Genomic DNA, 15256 nt, shown 5'->3' on the forward strand with positions numbered 1-15256 from the left:
GAAATACTTCGAGACAGAGCAACATATAATTGGCCATGGCTAAATACATGTTTAGGGAGATAGATCCCTACTTTAGGAATGGTCTGTCCTTGTGATTTGTTTATTGTTATTGCGAAACTCAACCTTACAGGAAATTGCTTCCGGTAAGTATAAATGGCAGTCCTGAATTTTCTGTTGTTTTGTGTTTTATCCGAGGCAAGAAAGCTCTTCTTCCACAGTGATGACCGGTTAAAATTTCTACATCCAACATGTTTTGAAAGGTTCCACGACATAGTAACCTTGTACCATTGCATAAGCCGGCCTTAGGGTCTATGTTTCTCAATAACATCAAAGGTGCACCTCTTTTTACCTTCAACACATGAGGTGGCAACCCACCTGTAGAAACTGAGTTAAGGTATTCCTGTTGATATAAATTATTAGCATCTCCTTCTACCTCATCAAATGAGACTAAATTTCGTTCTTCTCCTGGAAACTGGTTGATAATTATATCATTAAGCTGTTGCACATCATGATTTTTTGGCGTCAATATTGCCCTTTCTACCATGTAAGAAGCGTCCCACCCATGAGATTGTAAGTTTGGAAATATTTCTTCTATTAACTTGTGTAACGATGTTTCACCCTCCCACGGAATTGCCATATTTGCTTGTATCCGTACAAAGTCTTCATGTATGGTGGGCTCAATTCCATCACCAATGCGCATAAGATACTCAGCAAAAACATGATCATTATAAGATCGCATATTTTGTCGCAAATGGAGAATTTTAGTGGAAGCCCATAAATGAGACTTAACTATAGAAGCTGAAATCATTTGTGACTTACTACCTTTCGGTACCACAGGCAGTACTTGGCGGAAATCTCCTCCCATCACCATCACTTTTTCTCCAAATGGCATATCGTTTGCTAATATATCTCTCAGAGTACGGTCTAATGATTGCACCGATTCTTTATTTGCCATAGGTGCTTCATCCCAGATGATTGCCGTTGTTTGTCTAATCAGCTTTGCAAGATCTGATTGTTTGCTTATGTTGCAAATGGATGATGGTTCTGCATTAATTGGGATCTTAAACCTAGAATGAGCTGTTCGACCCCCAGGCAATAATGTTGCAGCTATTCCTGATGATGCAGTTACCAAGACAATATGACCCTTATTTCTCAATTCTACAATTATAGCTCTGTAAAGAAATGTTTTGCCTGATCCTCCTGGCCCGTCAACAAAGAACACTCCACTTTCTCTTCGATCAATTGTATTCATAATGCACTTGAAAGCTTTAGACTGGTCATTGTTCAATCTTGTTACGGAACACAGGTCTTCCCGGGGTACTTCGACAGACAGTTCTTCTTGGATAACTCTGGGTATCAAGTTGTCATTGTCATTTTCATGAGTTAGAGCTGGCAAATCGTATTGCGTAATCTGTTTTCCGTGCTGAAGGAGTATATCATTTATATCCCTGAGTAGCCGATTTGTGAACACTAAGGCTGTTGTGGTGCTGGTTGACGGATAATCATCCACCATATATGAAAAAAATTCATCACATAAGCTTCTTACATCTGTAGGCTCACAAAATATTAAGATGGTTGCAAACAACCTTCGTAAAGCACATGGCAATCGTAAAACAGAAGCCTCAACCAAACACTCACGGATGCTACTGTCACTCTCTAACAATCCTCGGTGTTGAGCAGAATGCTTGAAGGACGAATATTGGACCCCATTCACTGTTAGCAAGTCATCCCAACTGATTGGTCCTCTGACATTAGATAACAGAATACGCAAATAGAAATTTTCTCCTTCTGAAGGTGATACAGTATAAATTCGACCGATGGATCTCCTCTGTGTCTTGCGCCGACGCCATTCCTTTTCCTTGTTGTGCCAAGTGTAATACTCTGGAATTTCCCTGTACAAAAGATGCCTAGATTGTTGGTCCTCCTCACGATTTAGGGCAAAGAACTCAGTGAGCATTGTTCTAGAGAAATAATCATCATTAAGTATTTCAGGAATGGTTTGGTGATCATAGAAGCTCACTTGATGTTGATTTGGCAAATGAATTTGTAGCCTTTCCACTGATGGATACATTCGGTAAAGGTTAAATTTAAATATTCTCCAACATGCCTCTGGAGCAGCAATCCATCTTGCATCAACAAACTGTTGGACCTCGTCAACATTAGAACCGTTGTGAACTTCCATTGCAACCCGGTCTGGACCCTTGTAACAATATTTGTAGAGATACTTTATACTCTTGATGCTACTACATATCTCAACATTAATATGGCAATCATACTTTAGTAGTAGCCAAGGGTTGTACGGAACTACCCATCTATTGTCAACCGTGACATTTTGGTTAATTTGTACTGGAGTGTCGAATCGTCGCCTATATTGCGGATATGAGTCGTCACCTCTTCGTGTTTCTGCTGTGAACTCTTTTGGGTAGTTGCGTTTACATTGGCCATTTTTCATGCAAGGTGAAGATTGATCAAGTGTACCGTAAGGACCATGAATCATATGTTTTAGCACTGCATCATGTAGGTGTGGTTCTACTTCTTTAGATGGTATCTCTGCACGTACCAAACTATCATAATGCTCCGGGTCAATTAACTTGTCATTGTTTTCTAAGATTAGCAACATATGTACATGTGGCAACCCTCTTTTTTGAAACTCAGTGACATAAATATAGCTCTTCACCTTTCCCAAGACACCCTTAGATATTACATCCTCTTTCAGCTGTTCAAATTTGGCTCGAAAAATTCTTGTTGTTAGATCTGGACGATCTTGTGGAGTTTGAACTGGGTTGAGTTCTGAAGTTATTTCAGTCCAAGATGGATTGCATGTCATTGTGAGAAAAATATCTGGCTTGCCCTCTTTAAGAACAATCGCCATTCCATCTTCATATCGTTGGGCCATGTCGCAACGGCTACCAATGAACGACGATGGTAATATTGTTCTTTTTCTTCCAACATTTTCTGAAGACAAATATATAGAGAAATATTATTAGTTTTAATAATTATTTTGGGTAATTCTTAATGATTTTTGAAGTAGCAATTAGATACAACAATATTTACCTGCATTGGTTTCTCCTGTGTGCAAAGCATCTTGTAAACCTTGGTATAATTCAGCTCGTAATTTCTTCTGTCTATTTCGAACCCATCTTAACTTTCCGGTTTCAATTTTCACATAGTTATCAACAACATATTGTTGTAGTAGTCGCCCTGCTTGCAATACGGTGGAATGATCATCGGGGCGGATCTACAAATTTTTTAGAATTTGCAAAAAAGATTAGATACATTGATCAATTTTTTGGAAAAATTTTATTGAAGTCTATACTGCGTAGGAAATGGGGATTTGTACCTAGAGCATATAACTATTATATGTTCGGCATGATACTTTGCCGCCACTTTGACTTCAGGTATTGATATCCCATCCATGAGTTCCAAATGGAAAAAGAAGAGGATATTGTAGTGGATCGTAATAGCCAACGAATTCCTGAATCCTTCGTAGGCTACCAGCATGAGTTTGCACCTTAATATCTCGCCCACGAATCATTGTTTCAACGTCATCACCAACAATTATAGCTGCTACCTGCGACGCAGTTGGAAGACTATATTGTGGCTGATTAGCAGGTCGCTCTCTAATGACCAAACTACACTCATGTACATCTGACCGTTGTGCAAGCTGGCGAAACACATGGAGAAAAGGATTATACCGGTGTAGCAATTGTTGTAACCTGAAAACTAATGTTTCATGTAGTTGTGTGTTCTCCAGCATCCTATTCTGCAACTCGTGATCAGTATCATATATGTACAGTTGCAAAAACCGTGGCCGCGTGCCCTGATCCGGATGAAATCCCCCTATACTGTGATATATTGAGCCTTGAGCACGAAATGTATATATACCACGACCTGTTATAGCCAGTTGTTCGTCTATGTGCACACCACACGAAGTGAAGGAAAATACATGATTGTATCCACGAATATGTTTTCTAAAATGGTTTCCTTCTGCAGAGGGGTCCAAGAAGATTTCAAGCAATTCCTGAGGAGCATTTACTCGGGGAAGAGAGACTTTTCCCCCATTACAGCACATCTCGAACGTCTCATGGTGAAATAGACGTGCGCTACAGTAATGGCATGTCCTTGGGACTGGTAGCGGAGTTCGAATTATTGTTGCATCCTCTTGAAAATTTCGAGCACAATTATGGGATGCTCGAACATTTTGTCTAATTTCTGTACTCGTATTAAATTAACATATATTTGGTTACATTCATAATGAAAATCATAAAATGATGAATTTTGTAACAACTAAAAAAATAGTTCTTTGTTGATTATAAATACAAAGAATTACTTCCATTATAGTGGTCATCATAAAAAAGAGATAAGTAGCTATTAAATATTTAAGTGATGTTTCGATCTTTTTTTTTAACTTTGTTACATTGTATAATATTATGATGTTGTTTGACTTTATTTTTTTAAAATTTTGTCATTCAGATGTATTTAACAACTTTAATTATAAAATATTTTATTTTATTCTTTCTAAAGATGTTTTTTATTCGTTAAATAAATGTTTTTATTCTTTTAATTATAAAGAAATATTATTTATTCTGTAGCAATATAGTTTTATTCTTTTTTTAATAAAATCATTTTGTTTAAAACCTTTTATTCGAAACTGTTGTAACAAAGTTAAAATCACTTACGATCTATAACAACATTATATTATTCTAAATGTTTATTATTTTCTTGTTCCATTATATATTTTTGTTTATATGGTAACACTATGTTTATCGTGGATTATTTTTTTTTTTAGATTAAATAGTCAATACAATATAGTTTGAGTCTAAAATAAATAATTTTTTACTTAAAAATGCTTTATTTATATAACATAATTTTTTTTGTATAAAATTTTCCGTTCATCAATTGTGTTATAGAATTTTTTAGTTAATTATCTTATATAGGGTATGACAATTTTTGCCTTTGGCCAAATTTTTAGCTTGTATGTTTTGTTTTATGTTTTTTAAATGTTTAGATATTACTGTTTGAAATAATACAATACATGACGATAATATTGGTTCATATTTTATTTATTCTATTACTTCTAATAATTTTTATTTTGTATGCTTTCGCCTAGAGTTATCATTTTAATTTTTACTATTTATTTTATTTCTTAAAATATATTTTATTTAATCATTTTATGTTATCATATTTGTGTGAATTATAATAAAATAATTCAACAAAATATAAAATTTTTTAAATTAATTTTTTTTCATTTTCACTTAAGTTTCCATATTTTTCATTATGATTGGCAAATAAATATTTTAAGTATTATATTGGTTTTTATAAAATTTTTTGTGTATAGATTTTAATTTTTTTTTTAGGCACGGGCAATCTTTTTTTATAATTGGTTCTTGTAATGATCTTAAATAAATAAATTTTTCAACATTTTATTTAATTATTTTATTTTGTCATGTTTGTGTGAATTATAACAGAGTGATTCAACAAAATATAAAATTTTTTAAATTACCTATTTTATTATTTTTGCTAAAGTTTACATATTTTTCATTTTAATTGGCAAATAAATATTTTAAGTATTTTATTGGTTTTTTTAATTTTTTTTTTTTGTGTATAGATTTTAATTTTTTTTTGTTAGGCACTGGCACTCTTTTTTTTATAATTGGTTCTTGTAATGATCTTAAATAAATAATTTTTTTAACACCAATTATGTTCACACTTAATGTTTACTATGAATACATTAATATGCTAACATATAAGAATAAAATAATATTTTTTATAACTTTATTTACCTATTAAAATTATGTCACAATACTAAATATATAAAGAAAAAAAAGTACAATACTAACCAGTTACATTTTCTTCACGTCTACTGTTTTGATCAGATCTATTTCCATGAATTTCTGATAGTATGTAAAAAGAACACATGAATAAATTATAAAATTGTTCATTAAATTAAGTCGGTACAGTATCAGTGGTAATTGAGAGATTTCTTTTAAAGAAACAAATCATACAAAATTAAATTGATTGAAAGTAATAGAATACGTAGAATACCCATTAATATCATAATTTTCCAAACTCTGAATGACTAAAAAGAATAGATAGTGTCCATAAAATACAAATACATAATAGGCAGTTTGAGTTCTGAAAAAAGTTACCATTTGAAAAATAATTCAAGTGTAACCATATAATAGATTGATTAAGTGAAGAAATTTTCATTTATTTTTTATAATGATATATATATTTATTAAAAATATTTTAACATTTTTTGTGTATTAAATAAAACGTTTAAAAGAGTTGTAGAATATTAAAAAATATATGAAACGTAAAATTCTATTAAATATTAATTGGACCACTATTATTATGAGCATCTGAATAATAGCAATCATATTATTGGAACGACAATAATGTATTTTAAATGATTATATTTTACGGTATTTAATTTTTCTTTAGAGATAAATAATTCGTGAATATAAAAATTATATTAAACTGGTAGCATAATAATTATATTAAAAATAGTAAATTTATCAATTTAAATTTATGTAGTGAAGTAATTAATACTTCTGATATATCTATTTTTTATAAGGAAAAGTATAAAAAAATATCGAAATACTAATTATTTTTGTTATACAGTGAACAAATTTAAATTACAATTATATTATTAAACACATATATCTAATATAATTTTTTTTATAATGATGCGGCGCGAGAACATGTTATTTATTCTTATAATAATATTATATAGGTCAATAATAGAATGTTTATTGAATCAAAATTTATGAAAAAAGAAATTACTATTAATTAAATAAATATACAGGAGTTCTATCCATATTTATTACCATTTGGTCTATTACTTGAATCAATTTTGCTTTTATTATGAGTATTTAAAATATTTAAAAAATTTATTATTAACATGAAAAGAATGTGTGTTGACAATTTAAGAGTACATTCGGTAGATAAATTACAGATAAATAGTACTAAGAGTACATTAACATAGATATATTGTAGAAATAATTCAAATTAAGTGACAAATTAAATTATAGAAAAAAATTAAAAAAAATACCAGAATTATCTACTAAAATTTAATAATAAATATATTATTAAACATTGAACATATATATTTTTCTTATAATAATACAGTTATAAAAATTGTTTGGCAGTATAATATTATATTAAAAAATTATTAAACTATTTAATAATCGAGATTATTAATTATATCATGTACATTAAGACAATATAATAATATCTATAATAATATTATTTAGGCCAATAATAAAAGATTTATGGAATCAAAATTTAAGGAAAAATTAAATTATTATTAATTAAGTAAATATAAATATAAACATATATGATTTCCTCCCATATTTGGACTGTTTGGGAACGACAATAATATATTTTAAATGATTATATTTTACAGTGTATAATTTTTCTTTAGAGATAAATAATTCGTGAATATAAAAATTATATTAAACTGGTAGCATAATAATAATTATATTGAAATAGTAAATTTATCAATTTAAATTTATGTAGTGAAAAAATAATCACTTCTGATATATTTATTTTTTAGAAGGAAAAGTATTAAAAAAATATCGAAATTATCAACTAATTTTTTTTGTTATACAGTGAAAAAATTTAAGCTACAATTATATTATTAAACATATATATAATATAATATTTTTTATAATGATACGGCGCGAGAACATTTTAGAACAATAATGGAAGATCTATTGAATCAAAATTTATGAAAAAATAAATTACTATTAATTAAATAAATATACAGGAGTCCTACCCATATTTATTACCATTCGGTCTATTACTTGATTCAGTTTCGCTTTTATTATGAGTATTTAATTATTTAAAAAATTTATTCTTAACATGAAAATAATTTAGGCTGAGAATTTAAGAGTACATTCGGAAGAGTACAGTAATATAGAGATATTGTAGTAATTATTCAAATTAAATGGCGAACTAAATTGTAGAAAAAAAGTTAAAAAAATATAGCAGAATTATCTATTAAGTTTTTTTTGTTACAGATTAATAACAAATATATATATTATTAAACAGTGAATATATATATATATATATTTTTTCTTATAATAATACAGTTATAAAAATTTTATATTTGTATGATATTATATTTAAAAATTATTAAACTATTTAATAATTGAGATTATGATGATGTAAAGTACATTTAAGATAATATAATAACATTATTTAGGCCAATAATAAAAAATTTATTGAATCAAAATTTAAGAAAAAAAATATTATTAATTAAATAAATATAAATATAGAATTCCTACCCATATTTGAATCGTTTGGTATATTACTTGAACCAGCTCCAGTGTTATTGTAAGTATCTGTATATGTAAAAAATTCAGTATTAACAAATAATATAATTTGATAATTTAACGATACACTCAAGAAATAAATTATACATAATTGGTACGTACTAAGAGTCCAGTAACATAGATATATCGTAAAAAATAATTCATATTAAATAATAAACTAACAATATAAATTTATTAATGAGAAGTATAATTTAGAGTACCTGATATAGAGTATTGTTGAGGAGGTATATTTGTGATATCTTGTAATGGTGTTGCCATGTTAGTTGGTCCACTTCATGTATCGATTTGTTTTCCTCGTCTAATACTTTCTCGGTAACTGGCACGCCTTCTGGCAAGGTGTTGCTGCCTCTGTTCTTCACTCATATTTTGTCTTCGTTGTCTGGCATAGTCTTGCCAAGTTCGTCGACCACTTCCACGTGAATCTTCCATTGGTATGTTGTCAACTATAATTAATCAAAGAAACATATAAAAACAGCCATACACTTTTATTTAATGACGAAAAATAAATTAAAGTAGATTTTACATTATATTTAGGCGAAGTAAGAAGAATGCAGGAGAAGACAGAGGAGAAATAAAGGAAATTTTTTCTATTATGGAGAGATATGGAGTAACCAGTGAAGTGAGAGATATTAAGAGAAAAAATTGGGAATAATACAATTGACGCAGTAATTGATGTGAGAGGAAGTAACTGATGCAGTAGTGGGGAATTAAGTAGTAGAATTCTGTAACTGATGGGTGATGTGAGAGAAATTAACGTGGAGAAGTTATATTGAGGTGAACGTGGATGGAAATAAAGTAGTAGCTGTAACTGGAGGTAGGTTACTAAAAAGGATAAAAATGGAAAGAAAAATTGGACACCAAACCTCCATGTTTTGGCATTATATATTGTTATAGATAATAAAAAATAATATATATATATATATATATATATATATATATATATATATATATATACACTAGCAGCTCAACAGGCACGTTTCGTGCCTGTTCAGCCGCTTTTCTATTGTTTTTAAGAAATTAATTTTATTTTTTGTTAATATATCATTCACTTTTTAAATTTATTAGATAAGTATTTTTTATTTTAATATTAACGTGACCTTATTTATCTCATATTGTATTAAAATTAAAATTACTATAAATTTTTTTTTAAAATGTTAAATTATAAAAGCACATAATAAAGAGTATATATATTATCAGAAAAAATATAGTTCAAAAAATAATGATAATAATATTTAGAAACATTATTTATAAATTTAACTATTTATAATTGTTATTAAGTTTAATTATTTATTTTTAATAGTATTTAATTTAAAGTTGAGATAAAAATTTATAGTTAAAGCATACTCTATCTTCATGCATAATTGTAATTGATAAAAAATATTTTATTTTTTTCTAATTTTATATTTAGTTTTTTTAATTTTTTTTAATTTCATTATTTTTATATTTTTATTATATTATCTTACTATATCAAACAGTATTCTTTCTCTTACTATTATTCTCTAAATGAAATAAAACTAAATGTAGGTGAAAGTTATACGTGAATATAGTAACTACAACAAAACTAAATGAAATTTGTAACGATAGATGTGATGAAATTTGATGGTGTTAAAAGTAAAAAAATAATGGCAGGAAGAGAAATACAACAAAGCCTATTAAGAGGTCAAAATAGAAGTAGTAGAATTGATGAAATTATTAAAAAAAATAAAAAAGATATATTTTTTATGATTACAAAACAAAATTCTAATAGAATAATTAGAATGAGGCTAAACTGCTGGATAGACCATCAGAGTACAGTACTGACAGACATACTCAAAATAATACTATACAAACAAAGACTAACATAAAATTAAACAAAATATAATTTAAATGAATACCTCAGAATATAATAAGATCTATACAAAAAATTATTTATCACCACTGGTTAAACACTTGTTGGCTTCTAATTATTCTTTTTCTCATTTTATATATGGCCACGAAAATAAACTTTTTGAATAATTGTTCATAAGACAAAGGAGAATAAGAAAAAAAAAAGAGAGAGATTGTGGGAGTAAATAATTGAATAGAAGTTATGCGTGAGTTTTTGTAACCGTGAAATATGTTAGTGAAATAAGTAACTAAAAAATATTTTTGAATAATGTTAATAGGGTTAAAATAGGAAATAGAAAATTGGACACCAAACCCATGTATTGGCATTATATATACTAGCGGCTCAACAGGCACTACCGTACCTGTTCAGCCACTTTTTTTATGGGATTTAAAGTTAATTATTTTAATGAATTTTAAAATTTTAAATTCGAATAACATAAAAATAATAATATAGAATAATCAATAATAATATAAAAATATTCAAATTAAAATAATCATATATTACCTATCTATAAACAATAACAATATGAAAATGATTTAATTATAATGAACACATACATCACCTATCTACAAATCTACAAATAACATAATTCATAAAATAATTATTACAATATTATTTTATCTTCGTCTATCTAACTCAAAGTCATAAAAATAAATAGAAAAATATGATTGTTTACAAAAAATAGCCATATTTTAAAAGTCATATTTTTTTCCTTTGTTTAGGGACCTTTTTTTTTAAATAGTAATCGAAAGTACGGATCTGTATTTAAAGAATCTTTCTTGTGCCTACAAAAATTGTAAAGAAGAAAAATAATTATGTCTTTTTTTTTGTGATTATAGATCAAACTATAAGTAAAAACGTTAAGATAAATCTAAATTAATTTCTGAATTTGTACCGAGAAAAAATCTTTAGCAATTCCTCATACATCTCCTTATCAATAAATTCTTGAGCCTTGAAGAACTACAAAATTTAGAAATCAATAAAATATACCATATGCCAATACAAATTTCATTATATTTGAACGAAAAGTTAACAATAAAAAATATAAAACCTGCAAAATTGAAATTTCTTGTTTGAGGTTGGATTTCCTACACATGCACAACAAAAGAAGCCATTAAACCCTCTATAGAGCATTCAAATCTATAAGTATCCGATATTACCTCTATTTTGTGCGGTTTCTTAATCTAATGATAGGTACCTGCAATGTTGTTCTTTACTAACATCAGTTGGTTCCGCTCCTATAAGTTTGTTGCTGGAAAATGAAAAATGTTTAATTTATTATCATTAGTTTAAAATTATTTTTTGTAACTTTATTCAACATGGGAAACATAATCTCCGTTACAATCTCAGAGTAACCTTTTAATATTTTAGGCATATACTTTTTCCCTTCATTTTTTATTAGTAAAAGAAGAATATAGAAGGGGATAGATAATAGGCATATCAATAATATTCTGATTACGATGATTGCGTTACCTTGTATGTTGTTGGAGCAGTATTTTCTTTTTTATCATCTTCCAAAATTGGGTCTTGTCTGTTTTAACCGTTCCTCCCCAACCAATAGAATAAATTTGAAGGGAATGAACCTATTAGATAACATATGATTATGATTACTAACATAGAAATAGAAGTATATATATTGAATGCAATTTTGACACTAATTAATTTAAAAAATTACTTTATTGTCTATTGGTTTGATTGATGCAATTACTTGCTCATCTTTCCATGCACTCCAGAGATTTTGGAATCCTTCTTCCTGTAATTGATATTTGTTAATATATTTCTAGTATATCTAGTATGTCTTAGTTAATGATAATTAGTACGTACCTGTTGCGTAAAACAAATATTCAAGTTCGTTGTCTTTATCTCTTGGCATATATTGATGAGCTCCTTTAAAATCAAATTGTCTATTAAAAAAATATAAGTCGTTAGTCCTCAATAAATTGAAGTCTGTATACAAAGATATATATATCAATGAAAAAAATTTAAAGATTAAAATTATATGTAGACTGAATTGTACCAAGAAGTAACTACACACACTTACTAAGAACATAAATTACCTGTGGGGAAGGTAACAATATTTCTTTGAAAACTACCTTTCTGGTAAATTCTCCACTTGTTCCATCTATTTTTCCTTCTTTGACTAAAATTTTTGTAGTTGACTGAGAAATACTTCGAGATAGAGCAACATATAATTGGCCATGGCTAAATACATGTTTATGGAGATAGATCCCTACTTTAGGAATGGTCTGTCCTTGTGATTTGTTTATTGTTATTGCAAAACTCAACCTTACAGGAAATTGCTTCCGGATAAGTATAAAAGGCAGTCCTGAATTTTCTGTTGTTTTGTGTTTTATCCGAGGCAAGAAAGCTCTTCTTCCACAGTGATGACCGGTTAAAATTTCTACGTCCAACATGTTTTGAAAAGTTCCACGACATAGTAACCTTGTACCATTGCATAAGCCGGCCTTAGGGTCTATGTTTCTCAATAACATCAGAGGTACACCTCTTTTTACCTTCAACACATGAGGTGGCAACCCGCCTGTAGAAACTGAGTTAAGGTATTCTTGTTGATATAAATTATTAGCATCTCCTTCTACCTCATCAAATGAGACTAAATTTCGTTCTTCTCCTGGAAACTGGTTGATAATTATATGTTGAGTTAAGAAATTAACTAAACTAATTAGTGATGACAAACATTATTTTTGGGCAAAATAAATAATTAGTGTTGATTATTTATATCTACTTATTAACTAATTGTTTATTATTGCAGGCCAAATTTCAATAGTCCAAATAGAATAAAAAGCAATCAGCAAGGATATTGGGCTGAAAGCAAAATTAAGAGTCCAAGGAAAAGCAAAGAAAGAAGTCAAAGAAATCAAATCGGGCCAAGCATACCAATACCCGATCCAAGCCCGATCTGGTTTCAGAAAAGCAAATCCCTCTCTTTTGCTTAACCAAAAGCAACGTTCATCTCTCTCTGACCAAGTCAAATCAGCTTCAGAAAAGTAAGAAAGAGAAAGAGAGAAAGAGCTTCTTCACCAAGATAGTCACCAAAGAAGCAAGAAAGAGAAACTAAGCTTGAAAGGCAAAAGTCATCTCAACAAACCCAAACCAAATCAAGCTTAGGTTATAGGTAAATCTTTTCCTCATACATGCAACTCGGTTTCATCTCTTCTTCCCAACTCTCTGCTCTATCCGAAATGGGATACAAGGGAAAGAGGATTTCTGTTCTTCCCTGCTGTGTATCTACGGTCTTAAAAAAGACTTGAGGACCAAGTTAGTTTTCAAGGGCTCAGATCAAGTTGACCTTTGGAAGATTTCTATGGTTGCTGTTTCATGGCTTTCGGTCAAGATGAGGAAGTCAGAGGGAAAGTTTTTACTCTAAGGTTTAAAGAGAAAAAGTGAATCTGTGGGTTGGTAAAACTCAAGGCTCAAGGTGTTGACCTTGGAAGAAGAACCCAGCAACATGCAAGGAGATAAATGAAGCTTGCTGTTCATTCAGAAGGCAAAGAGAGAAAATCAGAGTGTGAGAACAGTGTTCTGTTAAGGAGTTTCTCTACTTGGATAATGCTTTCTATCAAAGAAGCATTCGGCCAATACTGAAGAACTGCATCTGAGGTTTGCGAATCTGGTTTTGCACATAGCAAAGAGGCTGCTGATGAAGTCAATCTCCTTCATGTTTTACTGATTGTAATGTATTTTTCTAAGTTTATCTTTCTGTAATTTCTTGAGAGAAAAGACATTGTGAGAAAGCTTAAGAAAAACCCATGAGTGGAAAAAGGCTGAGAGATACACTTGAGAGAAAAGTCTAGAGTTATTTTCTGATTTTTTTAGGTTGATTAAGTGTCTTGTATCTTGTACCTGTAAGGTATCCCTTTCTTAGTTGGGTTAGCACTAAGAGTGATTAGTTAGGTATTAGCATAGCCAATGTCAAGTTAGGTTAGAACTTGAGTGTGAAAGGATTGGGTCAATCCTGTGAAATTGGTGTATGTAATACTGTTAAGTATAGTGAAATTCTTCCATAGTTGTGGAGGAGACTGGATGTAGGTTGCATAGCACAAGGCAACCGAACCAGGATACATGCTGGTGTTAGCTTTTCTCTTCTCTGCTGAGTTCTGTTTTCTGATATTCATGAGACAAAAATAAATTGTCTCATAAATTTCCACTGCTGAGTTCAAACAGAACCTAAATTCAAAGAGTGTTTTAAAAGGGTAATAACAGCAACAAAAAGGAAGGCATAGATTCAACCCCCCTTCTCTAAGCCTACCACAACCTTCAATTATATCATTAAGCTGTTGCACATCATGATTTTTTGGCGTCAATACTGCCCTTTCTACCATGTAAGAAGCGTCCCACCCATGAGATTGTAAGTTTGGAAATATTTCTTCTATTAACTTGTGTAACGATGTTTCACCCTCCCACGGAATTGCCATATTTGCTTGTATCCGTACAAAGTCTTCATGTATGGTGGGCTCAATTCCATCACCAATGCGCATAAGATACTCAGCAAAAACATGATCATTAGAAGATCGCATATTTTTTCGCAAATGGAGAATTTTAGTGGAAGCCCATAAATGAGACTTAACTATAGAAGCTGAAATCATTTGTGACTTACTACCTTTCGGTACCACAGGCAGTACTTGGCGCAAATCTCCTCCCATCACCATCACTTTTCCTCCAAATGGCATATCGTTTGCTAATATATCTCTCAGAGTGTGATCTAATGATTGCACTGATTCTTTATTTGCCATAGGTGCTTCATCCCAGATGATTGCCGTTGTTTGTCTAATCAGCTTTGCAAGATCTGATTGTTTGCTTATGTTGCAAATGGATGATGGTTCTGCATTAATTGGGATCTTAAACCTAGAATGAGCTGTTCGACCCCCAGGCAATAATGTTGCGGCTATTCCTGATGATGCAGTTACCAAGATAATATGACCCTTATTTCTCAATTCTGCAATTATAGCTCTGTAAATAAATGTTTTGCCTGATCCTCCTAGCCCATCAACAAAGAACACTCCACTTTCTCTTCGATCAATTGTATTCATAA

The 15256-nt window shown here is 29.8% G+C and overlaps 1 protein-coding gene across 1 annotated transcript; it reads right to left on the reverse strand.

The window, feature by feature from the left end:
• Positions 1 to 124: 124 nt before the first annotated feature.
• On the reverse strand, positions 125 to 15254 carry LOC114924694 (uncharacterized). The gene is made up of 6 exons (XM_029289968.1): positions 14474 to 15254; positions 8645 to 8782; positions 8292 to 8348; positions 3470 to 4212; positions 3055 to 3238; positions 125 to 2955 (listed from the first exon to the last, which is right to left on the reverse strand). The coding sequence occupies exons 1-6, from the start codon at positions 15252 to 15254 to the stop codon at positions 125 to 127; spliced, it is 4734 nt and encodes a 1577-aa protein (XP_029145801.1).
• Positions 15255 to 15256: the final 2 nt, after the last annotated feature.

The sequence above is a fragment of the Arachis hypogaea genome, chromosome 11 (genome assembly GCF_003086295.3).
Source record: "Arachis hypogaea cultivar Tifrunner chromosome 11, arahy.Tifrunner.gnm2.J5K5, whole genome shotgun sequence".
In the NCBI taxonomy this organism is placed as follows: Eukaryota; Viridiplantae; Streptophyta; class Magnoliopsida; order Fabales; family Fabaceae; genus Arachis; species Arachis hypogaea.